General features: G+C 46.2%; 1 protein-coding gene across 3 annotated transcripts; it reads left to right on the top strand.

Moving 5' to 3' along the window:
• The first annotated feature begins 474 nt into the window (after positions 1–474).
• On the top strand, positions 475–11,249 carry rab11fip1a (RAB11 family interacting protein 1 (class I) a). Of its 3 annotated transcripts, XM_079747126.1 has the most exons (5): positions 475–1,090; positions 4,539–4,975; positions 5,083–6,034; positions 9,605–9,710; positions 10,108–11,249. In XM_079747126.1, the coding sequence occupies exons 1-5, from the start codon at positions 741–743 to the stop codon at positions 10,312–10,314; spliced, it is 2,052 nt and encodes a 683-aa protein (XP_079603252.1). In that variant the 5' UTR covers positions 475–740; the 3' UTR covers positions 10,315–11,249. The 3 variants fall into 3 exon arrangements, with proteins under 3 accessions (XP_079603252.1, XP_079603253.1, XP_079603254.1); XM_079747127.1 differs by lacking the exons at positions 475–1,090; positions 4,539–4,975; positions 5,083–6,034 and adding exons at positions 6,062–6,776; positions 7,611–9,243; XM_079747128.1 differs by lacking the exons at positions 475–1,090; positions 4,539–4,975; positions 5,083–6,034 and adding an exon at positions 6,810–9,243.
• Positions 11,250–12,157: the final 908 nt, after the last annotated feature.

Raw genomic sequence — 12,157 nt, 5'->3', positions numbered from 1 at the left:
AATATATAATTCATGGCATGGAGAGCTAATTGATTTGTCCATGCCATAATTAAACGTCTGAAGAGTAGCCTACTACTTAGCCTAAGTTATTCGTACTCAGGATCAACGTCGCTATTACCTTCAATAATCAGTATCCTTATATCAGTGGTCCTGTCATCATATTATTACTCAGTATCAATTTAATCCTGCGTCTATTTGTTAGGCAATTTGTTTATGTCACATGAGATATTGTGACCATTTTGTTCAAATCTACTTCTGCTTAATACGGATGTGCAATCGGGTGACAAAACTAAGGACACAATGTTGCCTCCACCTAGACAGGTACACCGATACCCGATCTGTCATCAGATTCTGCTCCTGCGCAGTATCCAACACAGATGATTTATTTATTACTGCGCAACGTAGCGCACGGATAGACTGACGAGGACTTCAGCCAATCAGGGGCAGGGATGGCGGGATTGTGGGAGGGCGCGATTTATGTCGACAGAGAAGGGAAGCGATACGCGATTCTGCGCTGGTCGTAAAAAAACATAAATACCAGTTTAAATTGCGTTGGTCGAGTCGTAGCATTGAAACAATTATATATGCGACGTGCTTGTAAACACTTTTACTAGCTCTCTCTGTGTGACACAGCGGTAGGACGCCGAGCCCTGCCTGGAGGTAATAAGACCTCAGCTTCCTGGTCCGAGGAGAACCAAACAACCTTCCGCGGCTCAGTCAGAGCTTCACTGAGCTTCAGCATGTCGCTGGCAGACCAAAGCCACCAGTTCTACCCCACGAGTGTCCAGGTCACGGTGCACCAGGCTCGCAATCTGCGCACTAAGGGCAAGAACGGGACCAACGATGCCTACGCCATCATCCAAGTGGCCAAAGACAAGTTCTCCACCTCGGTGGACGAGAGGTGCATCGCCCCGGTGTGGAAGGAGGAGGCTTCCTTCGAGCTGCCCCTGTTCCACCCCAACAACGCGGAGAGGTGCCGGTTGAACGTCATTGTGATGCACCGGGCCCAGGTGGGCCTGGACAAGTTCCTGGGCCAGGCCGTCATCAACCTTCTCAACCTCCAGGACCAGAAGCTCAGCAAGAAGACCGAGTGAGTTGTTGTCTTCTCCCCGTTTCAGAAACGCTTCCAGGCCTGCGTTTATGTTGGAAGACGTACGGTGGCTGGTTGTCGATGAAGTTTGATCTGAGGTTTTATAGTTTCCTAGGATTTGTAAACGTAACGTTCTGTGCTTCATTAGATAAGATAAGTCCGGTAGGATCATGTTGTCAGACATCTGCTGATATACTTGCATTGCATGAGACCAGGAGGTCAGGACCCCCACTGTTTACATGAGGGTCGTGTGAGTCCTGAGGCCAGGGGGGATTGCATTGACTGATTAGACTCAAGATAAAATGTTATCTTTACTCTCCTTCTAGCCAGCCGTAGGCCAGACATGATGAAAACAAGAAGCACTACCTAATTAATACATTGTTAATGTGACAATAACAATTGGTATCCACAGATACTCTGTGAATAACTAATAAGGGATTTGTATTATGATAGAGTACAATTTTAAAATAACTACACATTACAAGTATATATACATAACTTTAATCTATAATTGTCTATAATTGTTTTCTGTAAGCTTTTTTGATAGTCTTTTAAGCTGAAAAAATAGAACCCTTTGAGGTAAAGCTGGCGCTGGATGTTTTTTTAGGTGCTTTTTGAATTGTTTGTTTTGTTGGGCAAAAGAATTCAAACAAACCACGACTGGTGAATGTAAATGGACCTGGGGCTTTTGACACCGGCCATTTATGGTTAGACTGACCTCCAGGAGAGCCTATCTGTGTAGCTCTCCAAGCGGTCTGACAGAAACATGCGTGCAAGGCTGGAGCCTATCAGCCTCATAGTGGGAGACAAAACATTAGCACTGAGATAAAAATCTGGCCAATTAAATCCCTTTTTTCTCTCTCTCTCTCTCTCTCTCTCTCTCTCTGATCTGCTGGGGATGGGATCTACTGTAATCTTAAGAGGCTTCTCCAAACAATTCAATAGTTTGGGATTTGACAGTTAATCGTAATTGTATTCTTTTTTTCTTTGAAAGGTACTTTCAAAGATCGTTCTTTAAAAAGTACACTTATTTTTAGTGTCTCACATTTTCCTTACCCCTCCCACCCAACAAATCAGGTCCGACATCCCGTCAGGGCGTTCACATGAGTGGAACGGGACGGCTGACAGAGTCATGATCATATGAAATAACACTAAGCTCTGACGTGGGTTGGATCCACACGTTCATGGCATTGAATCTGGGCTGCTGCCAAACAAAGAAGCAAATCCAGGAATGATCTTGACAAAGACAAGCTGCCGAATGAGACGCACACAGCGCTGGGTGTGAGAACAGGTTACATTATCTCCCCTGTTGTGAGGCTAATTATCAGCCGGCCTGAGGGCAGTCCTTCAAATCCCTTCCCAGCGCCGACCATTACCGCATCACCTGTGAATCATAAGCTAGCTCTTATCTGGTGTTTACTCAGGGCATTTTTACAGGTCTGTGACGAAAGTTCATCGCAGCATATAGATTTTCCTTTGCTCTGGGTCTCCTAGCTATCAGTCGGCTCTCTCTCTCTTTCTCTCTCTCTCTCTCTATTCCCCTCTAGTATTGCTGAAGCCAGGTATTATGTGTTGCTGTTGTGCTTTTGTCTCCCAAGAAACGGGCAGGATTGTGTCCCCTAATGTGGTGATGTTGTGTAAGCGAGTAGAAGGTCTTTCTGCCACAGCACATCCCCCCCTTTGTCCACGGCAACACAATGCTGCTAGAGATATCCACAATAGACGAGATGAGATCATATGAGCAAATGCTATGGCGTGTTCCAGCAGAGGCTACCATTCACTAATCGGTTGAAACGATTGCCTTTGTTGTCGCAGTTTCATGTTTCATGTTTTGTGTCGTGCTGCATATAGCCCCTTATTTGAGTCAGAGGACGGGGAGACGGAGTTAAGCAGCCCTTCACATTTTCCTCTTGTCGTTTTCCTACAAAATGAACACATTTAGGTCGGTAATTTGGACAGAAGGTCAGTTATTATCGGGCCCGGTGATGATTTATATTTTGGTGTGGAGCCAGACAAAACCAATCATTGATTCAGAGTTGAGCCAATGTTTTAGGAAAATCCTGCCAGAATTTAAAGCTTTTTTTCTGGTGCCTGTGGTCCAATTTGCTTTGGGCAAGTTATCCAGTGTTTAGTTTATGCTTTGCCTAAGTAATATTTTGAAATATGTGCCTTGTATTTTTCCCTCAATAGGGAAATTGTAGTTGAATGGTTTCTATTAAATGTTAGATATTGAGTTCAAGTAGATACAATTTAAAATGGGCTGAATACATGGGCCTCATGTTGAACTCTTACGGGTTTATATCGCTGCCCGTCACCATTTTCCCTGTCCACTAGAACACAGGGAGACCCCAGACGAGGTGAAGAGGTGGAGGATTAAGGGTTTATTAGTTTTCTTGTGCCTGGTCCAGGCTCAGCCAAGGCTGTGTAAGTGGTCTCAGTGTTAGCCCGAGCAATACAAGCTGTTGTTGTTGGCTTGCGGGGTTATTATGAGAAAAGATAAAGAATGTCTGAGTTGGGCTTCGCTCAGCCTTTATTGTGAGGCCTGCCCTCAGCTCTTCCAGCAGTTCTCCCCCATGTGTACCACGTTTGTTTTGTGTAATGTTAAAGTAATGTTTCCTGTTTGTATTAATCATCTCCAGAATTCTTGTTCCTGCTATTTCAACCTGCATTACATTATCTGTGCAGTGCAAAACTAAGGCACTGCTCTCTGTGTGGAGAATGCAGTGGCAATTCACTGTTTATTTCTTTAGCATTGCTCCTCTACTCTCACCTTTTTTGAGTTTTAACGTTTCACCTCATCCATGGAAGGGAAGGCTTCTCATTCAGTCTGTACAACTAGATGTTTGTCTCCTATGCTTGAGTGGGAGAGTAACCGCCGAAGCAAGAAAATGAATGTGGCATTGTTGCGTTGTGTCATATTTGACACAATGATGTAGCACATTATCGCAACAGGAACTAATTGCAAGTTGCATGAAGGCATACGTGACTAACTTTGACAGTTTCCTTGTTCCTAAAATGATGATGGTCTTTGGGCTGTTATGATCACAGGCCCTTTACAGAGCACTTACATTACTCCTCCAAATAATTGAGCGATGCTGTGGTATTTGAAAAGCTGTAAAGCAGTGTGTGTGTGTGTGTGTGTGTGTGTGTGTGTGCTTTCTATTTATAGCCAAGTGCTGCCCCCTGGGGTTTAAATGCTCTTATTTTAATACATACTTTTTATTATTTATACACCATTAACAACAAGGGGACCTTCAGATTAGCTGATGGAAAAAATATTGTGTATTTCTCTATTATGTACCCAACATTATTCGTTTTGAGATTAGACCACATCAGTATTCAGTGCATTGTGTGCGTCAATAGATAATAGTAGTTAATATATGTTAGCATGTTGTTATTATAACGATACACATTTTGAAAAGAATTTATTGTCCCTGTTCTGTTCCAGCTGGTTCCCGCTCTTGGATAAATCTGGCAAGGACGACAAGGTCCGTGGAGAGGTCCTGCTAGACATCCAGTTCCTGAGGAACAACATGTCCGCCAGCATGTTTGACCTCTCCATGCAGGACAAGCCCCGTTCCCGCATCTCCAAGATCAAGGACAAGGTCCGCGGCAAGAAGAGGGACGGCTTCTCCGACTCGGCCTCCGCCATCGTGCCGCACGTGAGCAGCATCGCGTCGGACAGCGAGGGGGAGGCCGACGCCCAGTCGCTCAACCAGTTCCCCGGGGCCAAGAAGAAGTCCAAGCTCCAGAAACTCTTTGCTCCCAAATCCAACCTGCACAAGAACATCTCCCAGTCAATGTCCACCCTGGGCAGCCAGCCGTCCAAGGACTCCTCTCTGAGCGGGAGCCGCTCCTCCGGCCTCAACGTGGACTCCCCCGAAGGTAAGCGCCCACTCTGCCTCCTCTTTGACGCTCGCTCCTGCGTCTGCTCGGCTGTGGTTTGCTGTGTACACAATGACATGTCCTGTTTGTGTGCTCTGCTCCCGCAGGGAAGAAGAAATTCAAGTTCCTGGGCCACAAGCGCACAGGCAGCAACGACAGCAAGACCTCCCAGGGGCCCTTCTCCCAGGGGCCCTTCTCCCTGCTGGGCCGGCACAAGCAGAGCGCCAGCGACGTCAACAGCGTGTGCATCAACGGCAGCCACGTTTACGCAGAGGAGGCGGAGCCTAAGACGGGCTCCACCCTCAGCCTGAACAGCTCCGGCCAGGGCTCCGTGGAGGACTTCCACACGCTCAACTCCCAGTACTCCATGGATTCCATCAAGGGCTCGTCAGCAGCGTCTTCCAGGCAGGAGGAGGTCCTGGAGCAAAGCAACCGGCAGGAGCAGGAGGAGGAGGAGAGACGGCAGGCAGCCGAGAAACGCAGAGCAGAGGACCTGAGGCTAGCGCAGGGGGAGGAGGAGGAGAGACGGCATCGGCAGTCCGAGGGCAGGAGGCTGCAGGAGCTGGAGGAGCAGCGGAGATACCGGGAGGAGCAGGAGAGGCGCCAGCGCTTGTTGGAGGAGGAGGAGGTGAGGAGGAGGAAGAAAATCATGGACGAGGAGGAAAGGCAGAGAGGCGAGGAACGCAGGATGCTGCAGGCCATGGACGAGGAGAAGAACGAGGAGGAGAATCGCCGGGAGGAGGCGCAGAAGGCGGAGGAGAAGAAGCGGCAGGATGAGGCGTCCATGAGCGAGAGGCTCTCCACTCTGTTCGGTATCAGCCGGAGGAAGGAGGAGAAGAAGGAGGAGGCTCAGCCTGAGAGAGAGGAGCCTGTGGCAGCACGAGGTCTGGAGCTCCATGCCTCCCAGACCAGCAACCCGTTTGAAGAGATCTCCCTCAGCCCAGAGGCCAAGAACCCCTTTGAAGAAGCCCCCCCACCGAAGACGGTCCGCAGCCCCCAGACCCTCTCGGCAGGGGTCTTCCTCAACCGCACCGCCAAGGTCTCTGCGGTGAAGCCAAGGTGAGTTTCATTCTCTTGTTGTCCTCTTATTGTTTGGCTGGGATCAACAATCGATACCATTGTTCACAGCTTGAGTCAACACTGTGTGTTGACACTTTTGGTGGATTATTTTTGGTGGATGACATAGAAACTTCTATAGCTACAACTTCTATAGTATTCTAAAAAGAATAAATAAAAATGGGGGAAAGCAAAACTGTACTTATATAAAGATATCACATTTAGCATTAAGTTGGCTCTGATTTCATCGCTGTGCTGCTGTAGTGATGATTCAGAATTTGCATTTAGTGGATCGTCTACATGAGGAAGTCAAGCACCATGTGATATGCAAATGAACATTGCGAGAGAGAGCGAACGAGATCGCGAGAGAGCGAACGCGAGAGAGGGCGATAAAGAGCGAACGCGAGAGAGGGCGAAAGAGAGCGAACGCGAGAGAGGGCGAAAGAGAGCGAACGCGAGAGAGGGTGAGAGAGAGCGAGAGCGAGCGAGGGAGAGAGAGGTTGTTGGTTGTTATTTTCTGTTGCCTACTTTGTGATCATCTTGCTACGCTGGGCACATTTTGTCCGACCTGTTCATCTAGTTTGGCCGCTGTGCCAGTTGGTTTCTGCTGGAACTGGGCGTGTCATCTGCTGGTATGGAGTGCAACAGGTTTTGGCCTCTTCTCACAGGACTTACAGTGTGTGTGAACATTCAAGGGTTAGGGTCTAGTTTTTTGGAAACCATTTCTTTCCATTGGACTGTCATGGTAAGAGTGTGTTTTCCATTGTGATTACGTTACATCTGTTCTAGTAATGTTGCTGTTTGTGTTGTGCTGGATAGTGTTATATTAGATTTGAAGGTTATCCGTCTTGTAACAAAGAGTCTTGAGCAACAAGCTAAAGGTGTTGTGGTTGACATTGCTAATGAATTACAACTAGATTATAATTGATAGGAAGGAAATGGTTGAGGAATTTATAGTTTTATTTGCTAAAGATTTGGAAACCATGTTTAAGATAAAATCAACCAAGAAAGGTTTTGGGTTGGTTCGAATTATTGTGTTGGGGTCAGAAATTGCACAACACACAATCTAGCAAAAGAAGCATGTATTGTCTTGGCTGATTTTATTAAAATGTAACATTGTTTAAGAAAGACACCTAGAATTTTTTGGAGTTTAAATTACAAACAAACAAATTGTTTGTTTGTAATTTACAAACAAATTGTTTTAGTTGATTTACCATAAGATTAAGAGAGCCCTGAATGACTTTAGTCTGCTTCAAAAAAGTAAAAAGTTTTTTATGAGTAATTTATGAGTAATTATTCTTGCCTCATTTACTAGTTGATTTGTCTTCAAATTACATTCAAGCTCAGTCAATTAGCTTGTGGAAGGATAATTTTTCTTTGATACTGTTTTAGCTGAGACATTGATGGTGGATAGAGAGAAATTTTTGATGGGTAGTAAAATGAGACAGGAGTGGTACGTGTTTACTTATTTATTGGTCACACTGAACGTGGGGACTTAGTTTAGACTTTCTGCCAGATTATTTGAATGCCCTGAGCCATGCTCTTCAACTCTCCATACCTCTGAACCCACCTTCTGCAGCAGCCCGTTTGACATCGCTGGCCTGTTCTCTCTGCTGAGTCTGCACCATTCAATCAGCTGGACCGCCGTCCTCCATGTCTGAGACGAAGAGGAGAGCCCCGGTGCCCCCCACCTACGCCACGCACGCTGAAGCCCACTCCCAGATGGAGAGATCCCCCAGGAACTGGTCTGCCTCAGAGGGGCCGGTCCGGGCCATCGAGAACCCCGCATACGTCGAGTCTGACGCATTAGCGCTGAGCAGAAGACCGGCGCTTCCCCTCCCGGACTATGAGACGCTGTTCCCCAAGAAGAGGCACGGGGTGCAGGGGCAGACGCGATGGGATCACCTCATCGCTGAGGTCAATCAGAAGACCAGGGACCAGCCGGAGGGCTTCCTCGGTGAGGAGATGAGCGTGGACAGTCCAGAGGAGAAGAGACCTGGTCGGCAGCACAGACCACTGTCTCGGACCAGGCAGAGCGACGGCGAAGGGCAGAGGCCAGCCGACCGCGTTCCTCAACCTCCGGTTCATGAAGCTAAACCCGTTTCATCCAAGAAGATGCCTCCGCCGCCTAAACCCGACACAGCTCCACTCCAAAGACCCACCGTAGACTTCAGTCCAAAACAACGGCAGAGCCCTGCACACGGCCACACGGCTGGGCAGCGGCCAAACGCGTCGGCACTGCCCGGGTTTGTTGGCACTCAAACACCGAGCAGAGAGGTCCCCTTAGGAAGAGGGAGGGAGGGTGTGGGGAGAGAAGTGTCAGCAGTTGCTATTGAAGGGCGAACTCTTCAGCCCGCGGTGGTGCCCAATATACCCAGCCAAACGGCTCGGGATGTAAAGGCTGTCAAAGAGATGCCAACAGCCAGACCCAGGCAAAAGGTTGTCAGCAGGGAAGGAGAAAAGCAAGCAGATGTGCGAGCAACAGATTCTGTGAAAAGCAACAATCCATTATCCAACCAAATGGACAAGAAGCTGAAGGAAGGCGAGGCATTCCTCAGAAGAGAGCTCGTATCAAAAGATTTGTGGGTGACAACTGAGCAAAACGCCAATGCAGATCAGCTTTTTACAGGCAAGGTACAAGAAGAGGCCAAACTGGAAGATAAGGGAATGACTGCAGACGATTTTGATCAACTTTTTGCTGCAGAAAATCAAAGTGATCCATTTGACAGATTTTATGAAGGTGACTCTGAAAAAACTCATCAGCAGTTTGAAAGAAAATTCATGGACTTGAATCAACCAAATCCTTCTTTAAAAAAACTTTCCCAGAGAAGTAAAGCGACGCTTGCAACCCACCCTTCATCCAGCAGCGTAAATGTCAAACAGGAGTCTACGTTCCATGAGGACGCCACCACACCCGTTGCTGTGGAAAGGCTTGCGTCCAGAGAGACCGGGATGACCGCTCCGCTCGCCTCAAACGGAGCAGAATGGACTGAGAATCCTCTTGCGGAAGACCCATTCGGGACAGACCCGTTTGCTGGAGATTCCTTCAGATCTTCCGAGCCCCACAGGCTGTCTTTGGATGTGTCCGGCTCCGAGGCAGAAGGGCCGTCTGGAGGGAGGAATCTCTTGCGAGCCTGGGTCTCGCCCACCGAGGGTCAGTCTGCTGGTGCACAGAGTGTCATTGTTAGCGGGCCAGCTTCATCTTTTCGCAGGTGAGATGGGCCTCATATAATGCCTTTTGAGGACATGGCACGGTTATGGTCAGCTGACGAGGCCTGATTGGCTGGTTGATTTGATTTTTGTTTGGATTTTCTCTTTGTGACTGTGCTCATATGTATGGATTTATTTCTGGGCTGGTCTCTCGAGGTGATGGTTAATTGTGTTTTGGTTTCGTTGGGAAGAGAAGAGAAGGAGGTCTTTAGTTAATCTTTGAAACGTCTTTTTTTTGTTTTTCTACTTGCACGTGCTATGATATAGTGTTTGGTCCTGCCTCTGTCATGTTGTCAAAGCCCTCTCCGTCGCCTTATCTCTTTCAAGCTCCTTTTCTGATTTTGTTCCCCATCTCTTTGACAGGCCTCATCCTGTGAAGCCCATGAGCTCAGCTGAAAACCAGTTCCCCTCTGGCTCCCCAGCTGTGAAGGAAATCAGAATCCTTGACACCAAAGCCACCCAGATCAAGGTACCGTCTGCTTCCAAAGAGTCAAGGGTTCTTATTCCCAAACACGTTGGCAGTTACTTTGTAAATTCAGCCCCACCAAAGTCCCAAAGGGCCGCAATCTGTCGGTCACTCTGACAGAACAGACGGCAATTTCTCACACTTTAGAATGCTAATATGAAGCGGCTGCACACATTAAATATTCATTTTTGAATGCAAACAACAAATTACTCGATGGGAAGTCCTTTCAAAGTTCATCCCCGATGGTGTGTGGGTGTGTGCATGTGGAAAACATTCAATGATTTACAATGCAAATACTGCTGCAGTGGACGTCCACCGGGAAGGCTGTATAAATGAAATGCTCCAGCCCCGCTCTACCGTCCTTCTTAAAAAAGAAATTCACCTTCTCTCCACCCCCCAGGCGGAGGTCCTGGCGGAGGGCGCCGGAGCCTACACCCAGCTCACCCAGGAGGAGCTCATCACGCTGGTGGTGAAGCAGCAGCTTGAGCTGACCAAGAGGAAGACCAAGATCGCGGAGCTGGAGGAGTACATCGACAACCTGCTGGTCCGCGTGATCGACGAGAAGCCAAGCATCCTGCTGGGGATCAGCTCCAGCAAGCCAGCGTAGGGCTGGGGGAGAGGGGGAGAGCCCACCCGTACTCAAAGCCTCCTTCTCTTTGGGCTGCGCTGTGCGGCAGTCGGTGTTCCCTGTTGGCAACACATCTATGACGATGAAGGACCTTCATTCGCCTAGAGCAAATGCACTTTCTTTAGTCTCTGGGTTCAGACAACGATGTAATATCGGTCTGACACGGCTGGACGGTTTTTAAGCAAATAGATAATCACAAGTCATTACTCCGCAGCGATCAACAATATATTCTAGTTTAGAGGGCGTTCGACCCCATGCTACGGAATCCTTTACTCAAATAATAGATAAAAGTGATTTCCACAATCATTCTGGCTTCGTTTGCCACATCTCCCTGAGAACAGCAATCATTATGGTCCCTGCTGACTTCTCTGCTACGAGTCATTACAGCCGATCAGTTCCCTGGCTTCACTGCGCCGATATCCTGTAGCCAATTTCACAACACCACACGCCTTATAGTTTGTTCTTTCAGTGGACTCAGGAGATTGCTTTTGTAGCTCAGATGCTGTATAATTGTATCTGAATTGTGACCCTTGATATATATTTTTCACAGTCGAAAGAATAATTATGTCATTAAAAACCGCAATCTCAATGGTAGAGTGCCGTAAATACTGTTGGTTAGGTGAATGATGCTGAGCCAAAAAGGTCCGCTCTGTTAAGACCCCATTTAGCCCTAGTCTTATTACTTGGATAGCTTTGTTGGGCTTTTTTTTCTTAACCAAAGTCCAGGTGTCTTATACCAAATATCTGTGAACCTTCTCCTAGTGTTTCTTAATTTTGTAATCAGTTACATTTGTTCTAAAAAGTTGAATAACACTGCCTATTTCTGCAGTATAGTTGTCATTCAGAAAGTCAGCAATAACAAGGTAGGCTGCTAGTGGCAGCCTTTTATTCATGATTTTACCATGGACATTAATGTGATATGATTATGATTATGAATATGTATATATATATATATATATATATATATATATATATATATATATATATATATATATATATATATATATTAATCATTTTATCAGTCCACTTATGCTATTTAATCCCTTCCAGCACACTATATTTTTTTCTACTATAAAATATGTTTGCATCTCCTAAGCACATATATTTATGCAACGATGAGTGATGCCACAGTATGTCGTAAATATTGATGAGAGATTAATAAAAAGACCAAGAAAGGAAAGAAACAGAATTGGATAGAGGAAAGATAATCGGCTTGTTTATTCTATGCATTGCTAAAATCTAATATCCAGCGAGGCCTTTTGAATGTAACCTCCAACACACTAAATAACACGTGATCATGTGACTGTCTTTTGTTAAGTAATGTTAGAGCAATAATTACTAACAATAATGTATGTTGATGTTGATATTGGATTGTGCCTTCAAATAAAGTGTTATTCTTGCCTTACAAGTGGATCATAGTTGAGTACAGACCGCTGTGTGCCTTAATGACAAATCAAACTGAATTTAATATATGCATCTTGAAAGTATGTCTGTGTGAAAAGCAGCTCAGTGGTTCAGTCTTTACATGGGGGTATTTTGTGGTCTCCTACAAATCTTTTATTTTACCAAAAGGTTAGCAAAGTTAGCAATTTAAATGTCAGACACAATATCTCATATGTTATATGTAAGATCAAACCTGTACTTACTAATCATTTAAACTCCAATGAAACATTTCTCTGGAAACAGCTGCAAATATGAGACCTCTTGGATAGGTTTCAGTCATCTTTGAGAATTTAATTACACGGTTGTGTATCCACCATAATGGTTATGACTTCTGCTGATCAATTATGTTCCAGGGTTATACAAATAATAGTTTGCCCTT

Source organism: Pollachius pollachius, assembly GCF_949987615.1.
Source record: "Pollachius pollachius genome assembly, chromosome: 1".
Lineage (NCBI taxonomy): Eukaryota > Metazoa > Chordata > Actinopteri > Gadiformes > Gadidae > Pollachius > Pollachius pollachius.
The sequence above is the reverse complement of the archived record's forward strand: the minus strand, read 5'-3'. Positions and strand labels throughout refer to the sequence as shown.

What these genes read in the sequence shown, in the direction of transcription:
- rab11fip1a (XM_079747126.1), top strand. Translation starts at nt 741, where the DNA reads ATGTCGCTGGCAGACCAAAGCCACCAGTTCTACCCCACGAGTGTCCAG. An exon ending in CAACGTGGACTCCCCCGAAG is followed by an intron (nt 4,976 to 5,082) that starts GTAAGCGCCCAC and finishes CTGCTCCCGCAG; the next exon opens with GGAAGAAGAAATTCAAGTTC. An exon ending in CCAAAGCCACCCAGATCAAG is followed by an intron (nt 9,711 to 10,107) that starts GTACCGTCTGCT and finishes TCCACCCCCCAG; the next exon opens with GCGGAGGTCCTGGCGGAGGG.